Source organism: Nuphar pumila, chromosome 6, assembly GCF_984573655.1.
Source record: "Nuphar pumila chromosome 6, dmNupPumi1.hap1.1, whole genome shotgun sequence".
Lineage (NCBI taxonomy): Eukaryota > Viridiplantae > Streptophyta > Magnoliopsida > Nymphaeales > Nymphaeaceae > Nuphar > Nuphar pumila.
Window position 1 is genome coordinate 119,047,750 of NC_143254.1, and position 24,947 is coordinate 119,072,696.

The following is a 24,947-nucleotide window of genomic DNA, read 5'->3' on the forward strand; positions in this document are numbered from 1 at the left end:
TTCAAAGTTTGAAGAAAGGCTCCATGACAGTCATGGAATACATAGGCCGCTTGAAGAGTATTACTGATCAATTGGCTGTTGTTGGAAGTGCTATTGCAGATAAAGATAAAGTTCAACAACTTCTCAATGGATTGGGTCCTGATTTTGACATGTTTACCACAGCTTTATCATGCCTCCCTCACTTGCCTACTTTTGACGACCTCCAAGCGAAACTTCTTCAGCATGAGATGATTATGAAGCAAAGGGCAGAAGGAAATGAATCAGCTCATCCTCATTCAGTTTTGGCCATGGACACTTCTGTAGGTTTTGGACGAGGGAATGGAGGGCATCAAGGAGGCAGAGGCCGCAGACGTTTCAGGCAGGGAGGACGTTGTTGTGAAATTGTCTACGAAGAGACAATACATAAACAAGCATAAAAACTTTATAAAAGAAGTGCACGAAAGCACTCTCACAACACTTGAACAAAATACACAAAAAGTGTATAAATAATAAACATGCAATAATGCATGTATTTCAATATATAAAAGCAAATGCTTGAGACTCTCAAGCTTAGGAAATACAAGGGGGGAACACCCCTATTTATACAAATGTTAGAAGGTGCAAAGGCGGGGCTCCCAAAGGAGTCGTTGGGAGCCCCCAACGGTCACATTTGTGACCGTTGGGGGCCCCCAACGACTCTATTGGGGGACCCCCAATGCACATAAAATAAATCAAAAAATAAAAAGAAAAAAGAAATTACAAAAGTAAAAATAAAAAGAAAATTACAGCATATTCTAAAAGTGAATATGCGCAAAACAGGAAATGACAGAAATGCCCTTTCGGGTAAAAATATATAAATATATATATTTATATATAGAGAGATATATGTACATATAATATATTATATGTAAATATATCTCTATGTATATAAATATATATATTTATATTTACAATGATTTTAGGAGCTACATTTTAACACCCTCCCTCAAACTTACGGTGTGATAACCGCAAGTTTGTCAAGAAGGAAATGAAATCTGGGCGAACATAGAGCTTTTGTGAAGAAGTCGGCAAGTTGATACTCAGATGTCACATATGGCAGATCAATGACCTTCTTCAAGTATTCCTCTCGGACATAATGACAATCCATCTCTATATGCTTTGTTCGCTCGTGAAATGTGTGGTTCTTGGCAATGTAGATGGCACTTTTATTGTCACAGCATAGCTTTGTTGGTTCTTTGACAACTACTCCCATATCTTCCAAAAGACGTCGAATCCATACTATTTCCATGGTGGTAGATGCCATGGCTCTGTATTCGACTTCAGTGGATGATAAGGAGACCTTCTGTTGCTTTTTACATCGCCACGAGATCAAGGATTCTCCTAAAAAAATACAAAAACCAGTGGTGGAGTGACGGTTACTAGGGTCACCTCCCCAATCTGAGTCAGTATAAGCAAGCAATTTTAATTCAGAAGAAGAGGATAGGAATACTCCCTTATTCACTGTTCCCTTCAAGTATCTGATGATGCGAAGTACAGCACCCATATGGACGGTTGTAGGAGCATGTTGAAACTGACTGGCGATGTGTATAGCATGTGACAAATCGGGTCGAGTAATGCTAAGATACATTAAAGAACCTACCAACTGTCTGTAAGGAGTAGGATCAGTTAGAGGAACACCGTCGTCAATCTTCATTTTGGCTCCCACAACTTCAGGAGTTTCACATACTTTGTCATCAGAAATCCCTGATCTGTCAATAATCTCACAAGCAAGTTTAGACTGAGATAGAAAATAACCATGTTGCGAATAGGCAACCTCAATTCCAAGAAAATATGTCAGAAAACCTAAGTCTGACAATTCAAATTTTGAAGTCAAGACGGACTTAATACCCTTGACTCCTTGTATATCATCACCTGTGATTAACATGTCATCAACATATAATAACAATATTACAATCCCTGCTTTAGATTTTCTAGTAAATAGAGCAGTATCAGTATAACATGAGGAAAAACCATTTTCCAGCATTACACTGGTAAATCTGTCATACCAGGCTTTGGGGGCCTGTTTCAAACCATAAAGGGCCTTTCGAAGACGAAGGACTTTATTTTTAGGGATCTCCATGCCAGGTGGAGCATCCATATACACTTCTTCATTAAGATCACCATTTAAAAAGGCATTTTTCACATCCATTTGAAAGATATTCCAATTTTTGATAGATGCAATAGTGATAAGACACCTAACTGTAACCATTCGGGCTATATGAGCAAAAGTTTCTTCATAATCAATCCCATACTCTTGCCCATACCCTTTTGCAACTAAGCGAGCCTTATACCTTTCAAGTGATCCGTCACTCTTAGTTTTAACTTTAAATACCCATCGACAACCTATAGTTTTCTTTCCTATAGGTAGAGATTGAAAATCCCACGTTTCAGCCCTTTTAAGAGCACTAAGTTCATTTTGCATAGCTTCTTGCCATTCTATACATTTCTTTGCTTCTTCAAAGTTTCTTGGTTCAAAATAAGAATGAATGGCACTAAGACAAGCCCTATATCGGGGCGAAAAGGAATCAAAGGAGACAAAACGAGTGGGAGGTCTCCTATTCCTCTCAGACCTTCGGTGATCGAGAACAGGAATGAGTTCACTATATTGGTCAATAGCACTTCTAAAGGTGTCTTGGTTTCTACGAGAGTATGTTATAGGATCATTAGAAATCCTGTCTTCTTGTTGGTTATGCTCTTCGATATTACTTTCAATGTTCTCATCATGGTTTGATGACATATCATCATCACTGGATGTATCATCATTACTAGATAATAAGTCAAAAAGAAAGGAATAATCAAAATTTTCTTGTTGAGAAACATTTTTTTTAAATCCACTTTCATTTTCCAAAAAAGTTACATTTCTAGAAACATATAATTTATCTTCTCGAAGATCATAGCATCGAAATCCCTTTTGAGTTTCGAAATATCCAAGAAAAGCGCAGGGGATAGCCTTGGGAGAGAGTTTGTCATTCTTATCCGTAAGAATGAAACACTTACACTCGAAGACTCGTAACCTATTATAATCTGGTTCGAGTTTATACAAGATCTCAAAAGGGGATATTTTTCCTAATATTCTAGAAAGCAAACGATTTATTAGATAAACAGAAGCAAGAGCAGCTTCAACCCAAAAATTTTTTGGTATGTTTTGAGAAATAAGAAGGGTTCTAGTGGTCTCAATAATATGTCTATGTTTTCTTTCGGCCAACCCATTCTGTTGGGGGGTTTTAGGACAAGATCTTTGGTGAATGATCCCTTGATCTTCAAGATATATTTTAAATTGGTTGGAGAGATATTCTCCTCCAGAATCACTTCTAAAAATCTTTATGTTACTATTAAATTGATTCTTGATCATCGAATGGAAAGTTCTAAAGCATGAAAAGACTTCATGTTTGAATTTAAGAAAAAAGATCCATGAATATCTAGAGAAATCATCCACAAAAATAACATAAGAAAAAACTCCTTTTGAGACAACAGGTGCTGGTCCCCAAACATCGGAGTGAATAATTTCAAAAGGTTTTGATGAGAACATAGTTCTTTGCTCAAAAGGTAAACTTTTCATTTTTCCGAGAATACAGTCATTACAAGAAAAGGAACTTTTACATAGGTCTTTTGCAAAATGTAAGTAAGACAACTTGGTGATATTAGGATGACCAAGTCTTTTGTGCCACATATTTATATCTTTGTTTCGGGCAACATTACAAAAAGATTTTGGAACTCGAAGAGATTCCATGTAGTATAAATCGCCTTTTCTAAAGCCTTCCCCAATCAATTTCCCGGACAGGCGATCCTGTATTAAACATTTATCACATGAAAATTTAATATCACAACCATGATCCGAGAGTTGAGAAACAGAAAGAAGATTTAAATTAAGTTTAGGTATAAATCTAATTTTTGGAATAAAAAAATCTTGAGTTTCAAAATTACCTATTCCTTTAATTTCAAGAGAAGTTCCATCCGCAGTGGAAACAAAGGATGGAGAAGCATTTTTTGAATAATCGGAAAGTGAAAACATGTTTGGGGACATATGAAAGGATGCACCTAAGTCCAAAAGCCAAGGGACTTTACCTGGAATGGAAGTAGACACGGCGGCACCGGATGTAGCTCCCTTGAGAAGAGGTTGAAGGGCTTCCATTATTTGGTTCAACGAGAGTGACCCACTTGATGATGCCTCTTCCTTTTGTGGTGCGCCGGTGGTGGCCATAGCAAGAAGCTTCTTCCATTTGGGACATACTGGCTTGATATGCCCCGGTTCTTTACAAAAGTGACATATAGTCTTGCTATAGTCCCGCTTCCCTCTTTGTCCACCATCTCCTCCTTGATTTTGGAATTTAAAGTGAGGAGGACGATAGGTCTTTACATTATTTCCGGGTCTTGATACGGCATTAACCTCATTATTTTCTTCATAATTACAGGGAACCATAAGAACACTTGGTCCTTGTTTACATAAATTCATACGAGTCTCCTCACCACTTAATTTGGTGAGAACATCTTCAAGAGAGGGAGGAGTAAATGAGGATAGAAGTGATGACCTTATTTGCTCAAATTCCGGTCTCAACCCATTCAAAAAATTGAAGAAACGATCTTCTTCAAGTTGCTTGTGGCGGAGTTCAATTGCCTCTCCACTCCATTTTGGTTCAAGCATAGAGAGCTCATCCCAAATAGAGGAAAGATCGGCAAAATATTCCCTAATAGACATTTCACCTTGAGTAAGGGAGAGGGCCTTCTTTTGAAGGTAATACTTATGAGATAGGTCTCTTGATGTATACATCTTCTCGAGATAATGCCAAGCTTCCGATGCCTTTTTGAATTTGATAATGTTGGCATTAATCTTCGTTTCGACGGATGCGAAGAACCAAGAAAGAATCTTGAAGTTCTTCATTTCCCATTCGTCGTGTTTCTTTGAGTATTCTTCAAGAGCTTTGATCCTTTCCTCTCCCTTAAGAATCTTGATTCCACTTCCATCCATTATGGTTATCTTGGGTTCCGGCTCCGGAATTGTTCCTTGCACATAACCCCACAATCCTTTTCCTTTTATGTGGGCCTCCATATTCCCGGCCCAAATATGATAGTTGGACCCATTCAATTTGAAGCCAAGGGCAAAGTGAGACTCTTTCTCACCCATTAAGACGTAGAGAGAAGAAGAAAAAAGACGTACCAATACGATGTTTCAACTTCTTCTTAGCACAAGATCCTTCTAAAATATTTGAGAAGCAAGATCCACCACTTCAATCTCAAAAAATCCGAAGGCACGGTTTTCGAGGCACTCTAACAAAGGCGGATCTCACGATCTCCAATCACCAACCGAGCTTTGATACCATGTGAAATTGTCTACGAAGAGACAATACATAAACAAGCATAAAAACTTTATAAAAGAAGTGCACGAAAGCACTCTCACAACACTTGAACAAAATACACAAAAAGTGTATAAATAATAAACATGCAATAATGCATGTATTTCAATATATAAAAGCAAATGCTTGAGACTCTCAAGCTTAGGAAATACAAGGGGGGAACACCCCTATTTATACAAATGTTAGAAGGTGCAAAGGGGGGGCTCCCAAAGGAGTCGTTGGGAGCCCCCAACGGTCACATTTGTGACCGTTGGGGGCCCCCAACGACTCTATTGGGGGACCCCCAATGCACATAAAATAAATCAAAAAATAAAAAGAAAAAAGAAATTACAAAAGTAAAAATAAAAAGAAAATTACAGCATATTCTAAAAGTGAATATGCGCAAAACAGGAAATGACAAAAATGCCCTTTCGGGTAAAAATATATAAATATATATATTTATATATATAGAGATATATGTACATATAATATATTATATGTAAATATATCTCTATGTATATAAATATATATATTTATATTTACAATGATTTTAGGAGCTACATTTTAACAGTGGTATCTTGCCTACACCTAATATTTCAGGGGCTTTTAATACAGGAAATTAGAGGAGAGTGCCCACTTGTTTCTTATGTAACAAAAGAGGACATGTGAAAGCTGATTGTTGGTTCAATCCACAGAATAGAGAAAAAATAAACAAAATTGAGAATAAATTAGCTACTGCTCTTGACACAAAAGTGTCATCCACAGATGTGCAACAACTTTTGTTATCAGCATTGTCACAGATGACGATCAAGCAGAATGAACAAGGTAAATGGTATGTTGATTCAGGTGTCGCCACACATGTTACGGGTAATGCGGGTAAGTTATCTCACTTATTGCCTTATTTTGAAAAAGATAGTATAGTTACGGGAGATGGAACTTATCACTCTATTAGTCATACTGGCAATGCACATATCCCTATGTCAAAATCCTCACTTCATTTGTCAAATGTCCTTCTTGCTCCTAATATTAAAAAGAACATTGTTTCTGTAGCTAAACTTGTTGACGATATGAATTCTTCCGTCGAATTTACTCCCTCTTCTGTTTATGTTAAGGATCTACGAACGAAGGAGACGTTCGCTAAGGGGGAGCGACAAGGAAACATGTACGTCTTCAAGGAGATTCCTTCAGTGTCTTCGTCCTCAGTCCCAGTCCTCCAGTTGAAGTCGTCCAAGCATTCTTCAGTGTCTTCACCTTCAGAGTCTTTGTTTTTTCCTTCATTGGAAGTTTTTAATTCATCTCATTGTAATAAGCCAGATATTTGGCATAGTCGTTTGGGACATTGTAGTCGAGGTTTCGTTGAAAATCTCGTATCTGATGGTCTCCTTCCAGAGTCTAGTTTAAGTTCATTTTTTGATAATAATAATAAATGTTCTTCATGCGAACTCTGCAAAAGCCATGTTCTTCCTTTTCATATTATAAATAAAAGAGCTTCAAAGCCATTTGAGATTATTTGTTCCGATGTTTGGGGACCCGCACCTATTCCTTCTCTTTCTGGCAGTCGTTACTATGTTGTCTTTATTGATTCCTATTCCCGTTATACTTGGATATATTTCTTAAAACACAAGCATGAAGTTTTTCAAATATTTCGGGAATTCCATTCGATGGTCAAAACAAAGTTTGCTTGTGATATTGTGCATTTACAATGTGATGGTGAAGGAGAGTATTCGTCGAACGAGTTTATTGCCTTTCTTCGAGATAAAAGAATAAGCCGACAGGTTTCTTGCCCTCATACTCCTCAACAAAATGGGGTTGCGGAGAGGAAACACAGGCATATTGTCGAGAGCGCGATGAGCATGTTACATGATAGCAATGTGCCCGTTAGTCTCTGGACAGAAGTTTTTCACACATCTGTTCATATCATAAATCGTCTTCCTATAGCACTTTTGGATCGGAAATCTCCCTATTATACTTTATTTGGGCAACATCCCTCTTACGATGAGCCGCGTGTTTTTGGTTGTGTATGTTATGTACATATTGATTCATCTCTGCGAAATAAGTTTCAGGACAAGGCTGTCAACTGCAGATTTGTTGGGTATGCAGATGAATACAAAGGTTATCGATGCTATGACCCTACTACAAAACGTATTAGGACCTCCAGAAATGTTGTTTTTGACGAACAAAATTTTTAGGTCAATGACTCTGCAGTGTTGCCACCTCGAGAATTAGAAGTATATGATCCATGGATGAGCGCAAATCTTTTTGCTAATACAGGAGAAACATGTCAAACAAATTGTTCTTCCTTCGACTTGAGTAGGGAGTTGAATGACTCACAAATGCATGTTGAATTATCTTCAGTTGAGCCAACCCCAGTAGAACGTTTCTCTGGACAGATATACACTAGACGGAGCAAAAATACAGAGCCGAGGAATGTGGAGGAAAGCATCGCCAATGATTCGGCTCAAAGGCCGTCACGCATTAAGCATCCTATTCAACGATGGGTGAGTTATGAGACCTTCTCCCTTGATTTCCAGTTGTTTATGTCTCAGCTCACAAAACAGGATGAACCCACTTGTTTTAATCAAGCTCTTCAATCCCATTATTGGACTGAAGCTATGAATGAAGAAATGGAAGCTCTTCATGAATGCCAGACTTGGGAAATAGTCCCTCGGCCAGAAGGAAAGAAGGTAGTTGGCTCAAAATGGGTTTATAAAATAAAATATAAGCCTGAAGGAAGTATTGACAGATATAAGGCGCGACTTGTTGCTCGAGGATTCACACAACAATATGGTGAAGACTACGACGAAGCTTTTAGTCCCGTAGTCAAAATGGGTACTATTCGTATTATCATATCCCTAGCAGTCGATCAAGGTTGGAGCCTTAGCCAGATGGATGTTAAAAATGCATTTTTGCATGGAACCTTAAAGGAAGAAGTGTATATGAAGCAACCACCTGGTTATGCCGAGAAGGATCCTATTGCCTGGGTGTGCAAACTAAGGAAATCTCTGTATGGGTTGAAACAGGCGTCCCGTTCCTGGTTTGAAAGTTTCTCTATGCAGATTCAAAGTTATGGTTTTAGAAGATGCTCTCTGGATCACTCACTCTTTATTTACCAAAAGGCAGACATTGTTATACTTCTTCTTATATATGTTGATGACATTGTGATCACTGGGAGCTCAGATGGTCATGTGCAAGACGTGAAACAGTTTCTAATGAAAACTTTCAAGATGAAAGATTTAGGGGAGTTGCGGTACTTTCTTGGTGTGGAAGTTGACAGACAACAAGACACATTGACACTCATGCAACAAAAATACACTCTTGACCTTCTGGAAAGAGCAGGGATGACGAATTGCAAACCAGTCAGCACTCCTAGTGTATTACATCAAAGGCTGAGCTCTGAAGATGGTCATCTTTGTATCAACCCTACAACGTATAGAAGTCTCGTGGGGATGTTACAGTACTTGACATTTACCAGACCTGATATAGTTTATGCTGTCAATCAGGTATCCCAGTTTATGCATGCTCCAACGGAGGGTCATATGGAAGCTGTGAAGCGCATTCTACGCTATTTAAAAGGAACTATAGGAGACGGACTTGTTTATCGCAAGAACGATAATCTGCATAGAGGGCATGAACTCATCACTTATACAGACGCAGATTGGACAGGGGATCCAGATGAGAGACGATTTGTCTCTGGATATTGTGTATATATTGGACACAATTTAGTGTCCTGAAGCAGTAGAAAACAAAAGGCAATGGCACGATCGAGTACAGAGGCTGAATACAGATCGATGGCTGCAGGCACGACGGAAGCCACATGGATTAGACACTTATTGAGTGATCTTGGGGACACAATTATTCGATCATTTCTTTTCTGTGACAATCAAAGCGCAATAAACATTGCATGTAATCCTATCCAGCATAGCAGAACGAAGCACATTGAGATTGATCAACATTTCATACGGCAGAAAGTCGAGATGAAAGAGATAGAACTACGTCATGTTCGAACAAAAGATCAAGTGGCAGACCTGTTTACCAAGGGATTAACAGGACGTCAATTTTGGCTATTGAAGAGCAAGTTGTACATGCTCCAAAATCACGTACAACTTGAGGGAGGGTGTTAGAATACAGTCTGCATATGCGTATGGATCTGGATCCAGATCCATACGCATATTATATGCAACACATGTTAAATAGGATCTCATTAATGGCATTCTTGTAAAATGTATATGTTTTTACTTTATAATGTCTAGGGTTTTGGAGGTCGAGCATTGCAGTGCTGCCCCAACCATTTGTGAATCTCTCTCTCTCTCTCTCTCTCTCTCTCACTCTCTCTCTCTTCTTATCTCCTGTGATCAAATTTGTTAGATCCATTAGCTTGACCAAGTCAACTGGGTTGAGCTTCCTATTGGGTCATGCCAGTTCTGTTGAACCAGTCCGCTTATATCTACCTTCATATGTTCAAGTTTTTAGGTTTTAAATAAACATGATCAATGTCCTGTATAGAAACCACAATGATAGCAATGGAGTCTAATTTGTTTTATTTGCATATGAGCCTATTCTCGTGTTAAAATTTCATCAAGATATGGTTTCTAGCTATTTTAATTATTATAATTTGTTATTTAATTTAAAAAAATTTATTTGCTATATAGGAATTGTGATATTGTTTCCACATTGAAAATCTTAATTACTTTCCTAGTATAGCAAGTTTGCAATTTAAGCTCTCTTTATGCCACTAGCTATTGAATTGGACGATTTATACGCCATAGTAGTAGTTGATTGTGATGCTTGGACATACTTTGTTGATTCATAAATATGATGAATCTACTTTATGTAACCCACATTTTTTGTTACTCAAATATTAATTATGTCATTACATGTTACCTAATTGTAGCAAGTTATTATTTTAATGCCATAGATACCTTTTGCCACTGCATAGATGCTTTTTATTTGTACAACATAATTCACATACCGCATATATATAATAGAAGCAAAACCCGAATGAATCACTGGGTTGCCTGGACAAGTCTCCAGTGATGTCCCAAGTAGTCACGCGTCACTAAATTTTTGAACCATGGAGCACACGTCCATGTGCATGTTTAATTTCAATTTTCCAAAGGTTTAGAAAATTCAACTATGTATGCTCAACAAAGTGTGTCATCATAGACATTCTTCAAGAACTTTACATTGAATTTTAGTATGCCTTCTGTTTGCTTCAGTAGGACATCTTACATGGCCTTAGATGTACCTGTCGGTTTCAAGCCATTGTCTTTGACATCCTTCCCTTTCTTGAATTAATAATTTCAAATGGATGAGTCCTTTTATTTGATTTGTGACTGTATCATTGCAGACTTTTTAATCTAACAAGTGCAAGTTGTCCATGTTTTCTATTTTGCCATTTCTCTCTTAGGGCCCGTTTGCATCTCGCAGAAACCCCAGGTTTCTACAGAAACACACGGTGTTCCATGCGTTTCTGTGGGACCCACCAGGGCCACGCAAACGGCGGAACCTCCTTCCGCGCAGGAGGCCCCAAAAATCAGTGGGATCCCCTTGTTTCCACGGAAACCATTCCCATGCACGGGGGGTGTCCAATTTCGTTACCGAAGAAGGGCAATCCGCGCAGATTGTGGGGCGGAGTGCCCTTCCGTGTTACACAAATGCACCCTTAATGATTCTGAAATGTTGATCCTATGCATCTTGGTTCCCAATTGATCAATGCACTACGTCTATAAAACATGCACCTTGTATCTTCATCTAAAGAACCCTTTATCTATTCTTTTTTTACTAAACAGAATTCTGAGTCTAAATATTCTTTTGTTCTTTCTGACGTATGCAGAGTGATTAGAAACAGGAAGAGCTCTTTGTTTAGAAAAGGTTTTACTTTTATATTATAAGTCATTTTCTCCAAAAACTTTGGTGGCAAATGTTTACGGGTCAGAACAAAAATAACATTTGCAAAATCCAACTCACAGTACCTTTCCATTGAAAGTAATTACGCATTGCCCAAGTCTTGACTCACGATAGCACCCTGTCAAAACAAAAACTGAAATAAATCCTTCCATAGTGAACATTTGTGATAAACTTTGTAAATTTTCTTTTTCAGTGAAATCCTAGAATGAGAATTACCGATGCAAACATCTGGAAATTCACTGCAGACTTTTGATAAAGGTTGTGAAATTTCTATCTGCAAAATGTCAGAAACTGAAACTAAGCATCAATAGTAAATATATGAATTGATGGGTATATATTGAGTGAATATTGCTGCACAAATATTGTTGCATACTGTTTTAGCAGAAGAAATAACATTAAATAGGTCAAGTAATTATACAAGGCAGTATATAAATGATCACCAAAGATAAAATATGAACAGAAATATTATGAAGATAGTTTTCACATAAAGCAGTTGATATGAACTCAGAACAGGGTATTTTCAAAATCACACCAACACAAATCGCTGAGCAGGATGAAAAAAGAGAATACTGGGTTGTGAGAAGAGATGTTCTCCAAATGATCAAAACTGTAACTCATCCTCATACAAAGTAAAATATATAAGGCTATTGAGGTGGTGTAACTGTTTTTTAGAAAAGAAGCTGCTTGGATAATGAATGTTGAAGCAGATGAAATTTAAGCATCTCCTATTCCCAAGACACTGCACTGAAAATAACTAAGGGCCCAAGAAAAGTTTCTCATGACCCATCTCCTTGTTGAAAAACTTTTGCCTTGAAGCAAGAACATATGTGCCTCCTTTTTTTATTTGTAAGAAGCAAGCTAAGCGCCTCTCCCTCAGGGCACACACCTTTTAAGCCACTACATGACCATTTTATATGCCAAGCAACAGCTAGTAGGAATTTCAATTCACAAGTTAATGAGGGAAGTCATATTACTCCACTGTCCTCAAACTTATCAGAGATCACTAAGTGAACAGCTAAAAATGAACCCATTATAACATCTAAAAGCTCAGGTGACTAATTAAGAAACGGTGGAAAAGGTATAAGATAATAAAAGTGCATGTAGTACACCTCATAGTGCATCAACATGCAAGTGTTGCAGCAGAGAGCTGTATCACAATGCTACATTTATGTGTAATCTGTACAACAAATTGTTTCGTAGCAGCTGCTAACAACTTACTAAAAAAGATACTGTAAAGAAGGCAGCAGAAAAGGAAGATATATCTGTAGGAAGGTGCAGCACCATGCAGCCCCATCTACAAACTCAGGTGACAATTTGGGAAACAACAGAAAAAGTATAAGATTTCAGGGAAAGTGCATGCGGTGCACCACAAAAGTGCAGCAACATGCCAGTATTGCTGCAGAGACAAACACATATATTCTGTTTCATGATGATACCTTTATGCATGAATTCTGCACACCAAATTATCTGGTAGCAGCGGCTTACAACTATTATCATTAAAAAATTCACTGTAAAGGCAGCAGCAGAAATTCAGTTATTCCCAAATAGAGTTGTTTATTCACCACCAAGATTAAGAAGAAACGATCCAACACAACAGAGATTCCTCAAGAAGAGTAAAAATTCTTTACAAGGTGTTTGAGCATGTACAAACATAAAGCAGTCATCACCATTATCTGCTACACATACATGGAAAGATGCATAAACATAACAAAAAGATTAACATGACAATATCAGAACCGAATGCACCAAACACTAACAGTAACCATGCAAGAAGAAACCCAAGCAAGTTTAGAGGTGTACATCAGAAAGTGTTGTCCGCAATTGCTTTGTAACAAATGGTGTCATTGGTACCAGGATCTCATTTCTCTTGGATAATTCAAGCAAACAGCTCCATTGTTTGTCTAGCTCATCCCTATTTGTAGCAGAAAGAATTATCACATTTTGGCATTTGATCTGCATGCAAATAATGCTAATGCTCAGAGCATAGCTGTCTTTAAATACAAAGCCAACATTTTTTGGAAAAGGTCAGCAGACATTGTTATAATCCAGAATACCAAAAAAAGATAGAGAATGACTTCAATGTCCACTAAGGTCCTGTTTGGATTATGGAGGGCAAAACATCGGCTTTTAGACACCAAAGTTTTGCCTAAGAATAGGTTTTTGGCAAACCCAGTTTATGATAAACCTAGGTTTTTTGCTTGTTTGAATGACAAAAAAGTCAAAAGCTTGGCTTTGGTTTCCAAAAACTAAAAAAAAATGAAAAAGAAAAAGTCAAGCCATTTTCCCACCACTCGTTGGCCAGAAAATGCTGAACAAAACAAGCATTACCCAAAAAGTAAATTCTTGGTCATTTTACTGCCCCCCAGTGACCGAAAAATGGCTGAAATTCATACTGAACAGTACCATCCCTGATATTTTCTGGCTGATGGTGGCCAAACAAAACACGTTTTATGAAAAAGAAAAAAGGAAAAATTCTCAGGCATTTTTTGGCCACCCATGGGGAAAAAGTGGCCTGGATGGTACTGTCTGGCATGAATTGTTGAATTGTTCCAGGCAGGCCATTTTCTTACTGGTGGAAGTCCAAAAAAAAAACAGATAAAGTAATGGGTGATTGACAGGGGTGGGAGACGTCGAATGTGAGGGCATCCCACAATAGACCAGGTTTTCAAAGTGAAAAACTTGGGGGAGCCTGATTTTCACAAACTAGATTTTCATTAAAACCTGGTTTATGAAAACTGGTTTTTATAAACCAAACGGGTGTAAGAACCTGGCTTGAGTCTCTTGATTTCCACCAAAAACCAGGTAATAACTTGGTATCAAAGCAATAGAGTTTCAGCCATGAGAGAGAGCAAAGAAGAAGAATTCATTAACCTTGAAATGAAAAGAATACAATCATACATGGGAACATCTAGGCATGGACAACAGGTCGGCCCAACCCACTAATGGAATGGGCCATTGACCGTCGATGCTAGAAAACGCTGATTTTCGGCCTACAATTTGGCATGAACTTATATATATATACAGTAATGAGTCCGTGCCTAATCAAAAGGAGCCTAATGCTCGGTGAGGAAAAATAGAAAGAGAGGGCAACCCATGACCTCTCTATCCCATCTCCCTCTTCTCGCCTGTCGTCTCTCTGGCCCCGCAGCCTTCTCCCTCTTCTCACCACTACTTCGCCCGTAGCCCCCATTTTCCCACCACCCATTGGCCAGAAAATGCTGAACAAAACAAGCATTACCCAAAAAGTAAATTCTTGGCCATTTTACTGCCCCCCAGTGACCGAGAAATGGCTGAAATTCATACTGAACAGTATCATCCCTGATATTTTCTGGCTGATGGTGGCCAAACAAAACATGTTTTATGAAAAAGAAAAAAGGAAAAATTCTCAGGCATTTTTTGGCCACCCATGGGGAAAAAGTGGCCTGGATGGTACTGTCTGGAATGAATTGCTGAATTGTTCCAAGCAGGCCATTTTCTGACTGGTGGATGTCAAGAAAAAAACCAGATAAAGTGATGGGTGATTGACAGGGATGGGAGATGTCGAATGTGAGGGCATCCCACAATAGACCAGGTTTTCAAAGTGAAAAACTTGGGGGAGCCTGATTTTTCACAAACTAGATTTTCATTAAAACCTTGTTTTTGAAAACTGGTTTTTATAAACCAAACGGGTGTAAGAACCTGGTTTGAGTCTCTTGGTTTCCACCAAAAACCAGGTAATAACTTAGTATCAAAGCAATAGAGTTTCAACCATGAGAGAGAGGAAAGAAGAAGATGAGAAGAAAGTCTTCATTAACATTGAAATGAAAAGAATACAATCATACATGGAAACATCTAGGGATGGGCAACGAGTCGGCCCGACCCACTAATGGAATGGGCTGTTGACCGTCGACGCTAGAAAACGCTGATTTTCGGCCTGCAATTAGGCATGAACTTATATATATATATATATATATATATATATATATATATATATATAGAGAGAGAGAGAGAGAGAGAGAGAGTAATGAGTCAGTGCCTAATCAAAAGGAGCATAATGATAGCCTAACGCTCCTGACGGCGCGGAAAAATATAGAGTGAGAGGGCAACCCGTGACCTCTCTCTCTCCTCTCCCTCTTCTCGCCTCTCCTCGCATGTCTTCTCTCTGCCCCTACAACTCTCTCCCTCGGCTCACCACTCCTTCACCTGTCGCCCCTACCCCCGCAGCCCCTGCAGCCTGCTCCCTCTTCTCACCTCTCCTTTACCTGTCGCCCCCTGCCCCCGCTGCCCCTGAAGCCCTCTCCCTCTTCTCGCCTCTCCTTCGCCCATCGCCCCCCTTTCCCCCGTTGTCGCCGCTATCTCCGGCTCACCTTGAGTCGCCAGAGTCCCTTGCTCGCAAGACCCAGCTCGCCAGTCCCTATTCGTTGGAGTCCCCTACTCGCTAGACCCCAAAATCGTGGGTCCCCATTCACCAGAGGCCACTGCCCCTGCTCACCGAAACCCCATTCGCCAAAGTCGCCTGACCTAGCTATTTCATTCTATTTTTTTTCCCTCTCCCTTCTCTTTTCATAATGTCAAATGCGAGATCGTTATCTGAATTGGGAAATTTTGTTAAAATATTTTAGATTTGCTTCTAGTTTTATGGGAATTAGGTTTTGATACAAGATCAAACAAAGTGTTATCTTATTATGAGCGTGGTAGATATGGTTGGTTTCTAAGTAGGCTTATTTTTTTATCAACTCCCCATGAATATATATATATATATATATATATATATATATATATATATATATATATATATATATATATATATATATATATATATATACAACGATGTAATAGGTAAATACCTTCTAGGGATATTTTTGTCATTTTACTCGTGTAACAATATTGTTCATTCTAAACAATTTTTCTCTTATTTATTTTTTTATCTTTTTATTTAGTGTCCTTTTTGTAAAGAGCGTGGGCTCTATGGTCAAAAAACCATAATTGGGAGCTCCCCAATAGAGCCCCATGCTTTCGCTTTGTGTATAAATAGAGGTTGAATCCCTCTCTTGTAACTAATGTTTCTCTTAAGCATTTATGCTCAATAAAGACAAATATTTTTACATTTTGTGTTTTTCTATTTAGTTCCTTAATGTTTTGTATGCACTTAGTGCTTGTGTTGTTGCCTCTTGTTGAAAATTATTTTGTCCTATAGTGGACTTGTGCTTGTGCATATTTTGATCGTGATCTTGTAAGCCATTCGTGGCATTGGTTTGTGTTTATGCAATTTTGTGATCGTGATCTTGTGAAGCCCTTAGTGACATTGTTTTTTGTATTTTTCCGCTATTTCATTTCATGGTATCAGAGCTAAGATTTTTTTTTTTTTTTGCATTTTGCCTCTTGAGATTCTTTGGTTCGAGTTTGTGCTTCGTGAAGGATTCATGATCGTTGTGTAGCTTGGATTCAAGGGAAAACTAAACCTAGTATTATCTTATATCTTTAATTATTTCTTGTATTATTTTTTATGCATGAGGAAACACTTATTTTTTTAATCTTTAAATATATATATGTGTGTGTGTGTTTTTGCCATTTTTATTGAAAACAAAAAAATGGTTTTGAATGTTTTTTTATTATTGGACTTATTCTTATAAGGTTTACTTATTTAATCTTGTGAAATTTGTATGTTTTTTTGGAATCATGTTTGAATCTTAATTTTTCTAAAAAAACTTGCTTTGTTTGATATATATGTATACAATTTGTATGATTAAGCATTTGTTGGCTTTTTATAGAACTTTGTTTTGTTCTTTCTTGAAAAATTGTTAGATATTTTAAAATATTTTGAGATATTTTAAAATAATGGTGTTGTGTATATTTCTTAAGTATGATCTTATGAAATTTTGCTTAAACATGCTTTAAAATTTTCTCTTTACTCTTAGTGTACTAAAAATAGCATATAAAGTGTTACAAATTATGATCTAGCTTATGAAAAAATAATTAATTTTTTGAGATTTGATCCTTATGCACTCATGATTGCCTTACATGATTGTTTATTCATGCATAAAGTAATGAGCATGATTTCTTATGGAAAGTCATTCACTTTAATAAGTGCCTTTTATGGTCCTTTTATGGGACAATAGTTATGATAATTAGGTGTTTCTCTTGTTTTTTTTTTATGGTCCTTATGATTATGTTATTTTCTTAGTCTCATGGCTCTTTAATGAACATTATCTTACATGTTTTGCATGAGATTTAAATATATGGAACACTTAGTTTTTAATAAAATATCAGGTTGAAAATCATGAGAAACTTTTGTGTTTTCCATTTGTGGGTGTTATAAGTGTTTCCCTCATGTTTCCCTTTAGTACTTATCCATTATTGATGGACGTGTTTGTCCACTTAGATCTTTGGTGAACATGTATGTTCTTGATTAAAGACTCTTGATTCATTGCATACTTGTAATTTATAAAATATTAAATTTTTTATATTGTGCCCTTAGTGCCTTAAATCTATCAGTTGCATATACGCTTAAATTTGTTCCTATGCATGTCTTTTGTATAAGATATGTGGCTTTAAGTTATTTACATAATTGCATATACATGAGTTCTTTTAATTTCTTTGTAAGTATCCATGATTAGTTGGACTTGTGTATGTACTTGGTTTTCTATATGGTTCTTTGAGAATCTCTATATATGTTTTGGTCCTCTTTAATATTATATGACATTGATTGTCTCATAGTAGACTTGTAATCTAGATTGAGCTCTCTCTATATATAGCTTAATTGCATTAATGATGGTTATGATTGCATTAATTGACATCTTGTTGTGCATATGATTGCATTATATTCAGTCTAAGTTTTTCATCTACAGTTATTGGATTTGATTGGAAACTTTGTTTTTAAATTGATTCTTATATTTAAACTCACTTATTTGAAAATTGATTTTTGTGAGTATTTATTGCTTTCTTATGGCATTTTTTGTGTCCATCACAAAATTTTATATGATGCATCATTTCTCTTGGCCTTGTTATTATTGAACTAGAGTTTGTTTGTGGGGGTGAGTTGTGTGCACCTTGGTTATGTCAGTTTAGATTGTCAACTTATAGTTTGGCTATAACTGACGATTGTTTGATCTCTAGTTTTATGAGTGTATTGTATCACTCATTTGTTTATTTGGCCATTATTATGTTGGATGCTCATAATTATATTTATCTATGATGACTATCTATTTTTGAAACCATGGTCTTTTAAAAGATTATATAAATTGATGGCATTAGATTGTTTTCATTACAAGCTCTATTACCCTTTGTGTTTCCTCCTATTATGCTTCTTATTTAAGTGTTATTTTATGTAGACAAAGAAATATTTGTTCACACTTTCGTTTGAGTTTTTAACTCATTGTTGGCATTGAGATTATACTATTGATCTAGTCGGTGATACACTTGTTTTTTTAGTGTTATTATATGTAGACAAGAAATGTTTATTCACACCTTCGTGTGTAATTTTAGTTCATCATTGGCATTGTGATCATGTGCGTGTTCTAGTCGTTGATACACTTATTTTAAGTATCATTATACATAGACAAGAGATGTTTATTCACACCTTCGTGTGTGATTTTAGCCCAACATTGGCATTGTAATTATGCTCTTCTTCTAGTTGTTGATACACTTGTTTTGAGTGTTATTATATCTAGACAAGAGGTGTTGTTTTCAATGTAGTGAGTTATGTGCACCCATTGGTTATGTTCTTGTTCTAGTCACTGATACTCTTGAATTTTGAGGTTTGGTGTAATATCGTGCATTTTCACACAGTTAAATTTGAGATTTTCGAAAATTTGGCTAAGTATAGAAGAAAAATCGGTAGAACCTCGATATTAGACTGATGTTCTTTGAGTTTGGGCTTGGCCCAAGTCTCATCGACAAAGTCTAGACGAGCCACTTGAAAAGGTAAGAAAAAGGTTTTATTTTTTACCTCTAAATTCAAGCAAAATTCGAGCAAAATTCGGATTAAATTCGAACGAATCTCAGAACCAAAATTCGAGTTATATGTCGTTGGATGCATCTCGAAATTCTGAGCGTAATGATATTTTACTTTTCTGAATTCGGGCTACGGTTGGTCCAAAACAAGGTTTTAAAACTCGCCGAGTCAACTCGGCTGACTCGGCTCGGCTCGGCTCGGCCCTCCAGTGAGTCAACCCGGAGTTTCTTTGCATAAATGCATTTAATATTTTGCTTTAAACTTTACTAACATAACTATATAACAAGGAAGAATTTGGTTTTCTCCTCACACCTTTCCTCCTTGCCCCATCTTTATGAAGGCATAATAAACAAGAAATTGGAACAAAGTCATACATAACTTTGGCCTTAACATCTATAGAGTTCCAACATCTACTTGGTGCTTCTTTCTTGTCCTTTCAGACTTCATATTTTCTTTGCATCTCATATCGGCTATACCCCTTTAATCAGAACCAATTGTCCTTACCTTGCCTTATCATATCCAACAAAAATTTCTCTTTTCTTTATAGGCATGTACATTTTTAGTGCATAAAGGCATCTATGTAACTGGAATAAATTGTGATCTTTCATTCCACATTTCCAACTTATTGCTCATTCGTGAACAATTTATCCACATGCTACGATCTCCTTATTTCAGTTCAACCCACGATTCTGCATGGAGCCAAAAAACATCTCTTGTTTACTGAAAAACATGGTTTGAGACAAATTATATATTGTTTTTGTTTTTAAATCAAAAGTTAACAAAACCCGGTCCGAGTCACCGAGTTGACCCGCCGATTCACGAGTCAATAAAGAACGAGTCGAGTCCCAAGTCACTGGTTTTAAATAAAACCTTGGTCCAAAAATCACAATTTTTAAAAAAAGGACCGCCTTTACGGACTGAGTCCGGATTTGAATCGGATTGGATCCAATACCTATGATCCAAATTAATATGGATCTAGACTCAGCCCAAGACCCATATTTGTAACGAAAAAAAAAATTTGTTTTGGTTCGAGCCGGATCCGAACCCGACCCAGACCACCGCCTCTCGCTGTCTTTTAAGACAGCGAGGCAGGCGGGAGGGGGGTTACAAAACCCCCTCACTGCCTCTCGCCCTCTCGTCTCTTCCAGACTCTCTCCCTCTCGCTCGTCCATTGTCGCCAACGCAGGTGACCCGCGGCCATCGACGACACGCTTACTCCGGCGGGCTTCTCTCCGGCAGCCTCCCCAGGTACGTTCTTCTTCTTCTCCTCTTTCCGTCTCTCTCTCTCTCTATCATTCCTTCCCCCTCGTTTCTCCGTTACGCAAGGAGGGGAGGGTTGAGCCTCCTCCCTGCTTCCGTACGGTAGGGAAGGGGTCGAGCCCTCTTCCCTGCTCTCTGCTACGGCAGAGGAGGGGTCGAGCCGTCTTCCCTGCTCTCTGCTACGGCAGGGGAGAGGTCGAGCCCCTCCTCCCTGCCCCTTTTGTTGCGCCAGCAGGGGCCATCGGCCCCTGCCTTTCTGTGTGCCAGCAGTTCTGTGTGCCAGCAGGAGCCATAGGCCCCTGCCTTTTTGGTTTGCCAGCAGGGGCCATCGGCCCCTGCCTTTCTGTTTACCAGCAGGGGCCATCGACCCCTGCCTTTTTGTTTGCCAGCAGGGGCCGATGGCCCCCTACTCTTTGTGCGCGAGCCTATACCCTTGGTCGACAGACCCGGGAAATCTTTAGAAGCTACATCGTAATGGAGACAGATCATTACAATTGTTGGTCTCCAGCGAGGAATTCCTAGTAAACGTGAGTCATCTGCTCGCATTGACTACATCCCTGTTTTGGCAACAAGGCTCATTTGGCCCCAACCCTATGTATCAGAGAAGTCGAGTCTTTGCCTTGCTTTTGCTTTTGTCTGAGTTTGCATGTTAATATCGCATATTTGCAGCTACGACGGATCCCACTCGTGCTCCGCGACCCGAGTCGTTAATCGTGTACGTCCGCAGACGTCAGCAAGCTCGTAACCCTCCAAGGTAGGGGAAGATTGCACGAAAGACTTGGATAATTGAATTAAGTTCAATTAAACTAAAAACAACCATTAAATGAATATATATATATATACAAATATATATATATATATATTTATATGAGTATGCACTTCACTCAAGGATGCGGTTTCGCAATCCTTGCCCTTTACCTTCTATCAGTTTTTACTTGCCGTCACGCATCGCGTCGAGATTTAGCGTTGCACTTCTGCTTACTGCCTTTACCTTGACGTCGCGCTCTGCGCCTAGGTTCTTGCTTTTGCATATGTGTTGGTATTGCCTTGCTATTGCAGATGGCGTGCAGGTTCTTGCTCTTTGCGTATGCATTAAAGGTCTCCTCGTGGAGAACGCAAGGAGCATTTACCACTCTCCCTCTTGCGACAAGAGTTTAGTCGGGAGCGAGCGACACATCCTCGTCTAAGGAGAGGGATACCTCGCAAGGATCCTAGCTCTTAGTGTGCGTAGTCCCGTAGAGTCGACTTGAGATTTAGGGAGCTGCGCAAAAGCATCAAAGACAGCTCCAAATCGAAGCATTTGGAAGGAAGTGACTGGCTGGTTCTGCTCGCCTTTTTGGCATATCTCGGGTGATCCCGAATTGGGGGTTCGAGCGAACTTCTTAGCGGGTGTTCTGTTGAGAAACCCGTACCCTGTCTATCGAGGTCGGTATCGAGTCATGCGAGACATGTAGATACCCCGATAGCGGATGTAATTCGAGATAATCAATGTATAATGTTGGCACAAGGTACTATTGTTTCAAAAGATAAAGTAAAGTGGATAAACTTTACATCTTTGTGAAACACTCTTGTTGAGGCTTCTATTGAGGAGCTATACCCCCTTTATCCTAGAGTACTTGTAGTCGTGCACGACACGTCTAGTACTGCGATGATCAGATGAGACGGTCGTGCAACCTCGAACAGTGTTAAATGCACAATGCTGTAATCACATAAATGGCCTCACATTTGCCTTCACAGGCAAGATGCTCGAGTGGTTTGAAGACCACAGCATAGGATGGGTAGTTAGTTAAGCAACCCCTAACACACCCATTCGCTTCTGGTTGTTCTGTCAAGGGAGAGGACAGAGCGGTATAAAAACTCCAATGGACAGGTTGTTAACAACCACCCTACGGGCAATGATCCGGCTTCCCCAGTCATTGGAGTTAGAGGAAAGGGGCTACAATAGTTAGCTCAACACTTCTGCAGAAGTTGGATGCATCCGTGGCACTGCTTTTCAGCCTCTAAGGAATCCTCTCTCGGCTAAAGCCGTCCCCTTTGGAGCGGACTCAACTAGCTATTCGGGTTATTGAAAATACATAGAATAACAGACGTCCGAACTAGTCTCAGTTGTTTCTACGTTTTGCCTGCGCGTACCTGCAGGCCAGTAATATCAGAACATAAAGTCTGTTCACATTGGTTATTGGGTCGTGAGACTCGCTTGCACTACTGATTCGCTTGCACTACTTATTCGATTGCACTACTTGTTTGTTTGCACTACTTGTTTGCTTGCACTACTTGTTCGATTGCACTACTTACGCGTTTGCACTAGTTATCTGTGTGCATTGCTTACCTGTTTAACTGCATATCTGCTTTAAACTGCGTAACCTACTGAATTAAATTTACATAATTTAGTTCCTTGTAGTCTCTCTTGTGCACCTACTAGTTTTTCGCGAAACTAACCCATTCTATGGGTACAGATGATGATTAGGTACACCACAAGCGATGACGCGATGACGCGATGACAAGATGACTCCAAGACGTCCTTCTTCCTGCTCTTAGCTCGCGTCCTGTTGTTTGGGGTTTTGTAACGGATTTTTCTTGGGATATCCGAATTTTGTACTATTTGGAGAAGTTCTTAAATGAAAGTGGTTTTTTTTTCCAAGTGTTTGCAAGTAGCATGAGTTGTGCATTTTGGTTCTTTTAGCTAACGCGCCCAAAGTTGTCATCTTGCCTTTCTGAAATTAACAAAAGTATAGTCTTCCGCTGATTTCGTAAACCATCTTTGAGATGAAGAGATTCCTTTTTCAAAGGGAGAAACATTTTTTAAGGAAAAGAAAGGCATTCGATTTATAAGATAAGTTGCAGTAAGAGTGACTTCGACCCAAAAGTTCTTTGGAACATTTTTAGAGACAAGAGTCTTTTTTGTTTCAATGAGATGCATATGTTTTCTTTCGGCAAGACCATTTTGTTGAGGAGTTTTTGGACAAGATCTTTGATGAATAATGTCATTTTGCTTAAGATAGTTTTGAAATTCTTTTGACACATATTCTCCTCCAGAATCGGATCTAAAAATGTTTACGTTATGTTGAAATTGATTTTGAATAAGAATATGAAATTCTTTAAAGATGGAAAAGACATCAAATTTGTTTTTGATAAAGTAAACCCATGTGTATCTAGTATCATCAATAAAGACAATAATATATGAATATCCTCCTTTTGACATAACGGGTGTCGGTCCCCATACATCTGAATGCACTAATTCAAATGGTTTTTGGAAATAAAATTGTTGTGGATACGAAAGAAAATGCATTTTTCCAATGATACAATCACTGCAAGTAAATGTCTTTTCATTATAAATTTTTTTCAAAAAGGAAAAAGATACAACTTGGAAATACTAGGGTGTCCAAACCAGAGTTGCCAGTTGAGGAAGCGGGAAGCGGGAGCGGGAAGCGAGGCACTTTCAAAAATGTAGGAAGCGGGGAAGCGTGGGACCACTTAGAAGAAAATTACGAACCGTCTCGGAAGCGACCTAGGAAGCGAACCGGAAGCGAGGGGGAAGCGAAAAAAATGAAAAAATGAGGAAGCGTGGGAGAAGCGCGCTTCCCAAGAAAGGGGGGGCGCTTCCCCACGTGTTTCAGAAGCACGACGTTTCGCGCTTCTGAAGCGCGTATCGAGGAAGCGTGCTTCCTCATTACCCTAGGCGCTTCCGGTAACTCTGGTCCAAGCCTTTTGTGCCAAGTCCCAAGATCTTTAGATTGAATGAGATTACAAAAAGATTTGGATGGCAAAGACAAAAAATCCATGTAATATAGGTCTCCTCTTCTATGGTCTTGCCCAATCCGCTTCTCGGACCGGATATCCTAGCAATTGGTTGGTGAAAAAGAGACACTACATCCAAAATTGGTAATTTGATAAACGGAAAAAAGGTTTAAATTAAGTTTCAAAATGATTCTAATTTTTGGAACATAAAACTCTTTGTTTTGACCAAAAAAAAAATCAAGATTTTCCATTCCTTCAACATCTAATGATATTCTATAAGCCGTGGAAACAAATCATTTAAAAGAATTAAGACTTAGTTTGGATAAAAGAGATGCATTCAGAGTCATATGGAAACAAGCACCCGAATAAAAAATCCAAGAAGACATACCGGGAGTGGATGAGATCGCAGCACCAGAGGTAGAAGGTGTGGAAGAATTGATCATCATGAATTGTTGGAGAGTTTCGGTAAGTTGAGCAATGGAGTCCTTTATATCTCAATCTTTCTTTGAATATTCACTTGAATTGCTTGGATAATCTCCAATGGAAGCCACCTTCCTTTTGAGCTTAGGACAATCTGTCGTAGATAAACCAGTTCATTACAATGGTGATAAATAATTTTTCTTTCTCCACCATTGTTATTCTTCCAAAAATGAGGAGGTTTATATGTACTCATGTTATTTTCCGGTCTAGATACCGCATGTCAATATCTTTCTTAAGGGCCAAGTGAGTTTCTTCTTGGCATAAATCGGCTAAGATTTCAC

At 38.4% G+C, this 24,947-nt stretch overlaps 1 protein-coding gene across 4 annotated transcripts in view; it reads right to left on the bottom strand.

Moving 5' to 3' along the window:
• Positions 1-24,947, bottom strand: part of LOC149835910 (bifunctional cytosolic FAD synthase/FAD diphosphatase-like) — a 103,985-nt gene that overhangs the window by 12,886 nt on the left and 66,152 nt on the right. For 2 of the 4 annotated variants that reach the window (XM_090008847.1, XM_090008845.1), the window contains 3 exons: positions 13,056-13,208; positions 11,472-11,529; positions 11,321-11,388 (listed from right to left, as the gene is read on the bottom strand). In XM_090008847.1, the coding sequence (XP_089864973.1) occupies positions 11,321-11,388; positions 11,472-11,529; positions 13,056-13,208 (279 nt within the window). Of the gene's footprint in view, positions 1-11,320; positions 11,389-11,471; positions 11,530-13,055; positions 13,209-24,947 lie in introns of those variants that run through there. The other 2 variants (XM_090008846.1, XM_090008848.1) reach the window with 2 other exon arrangements.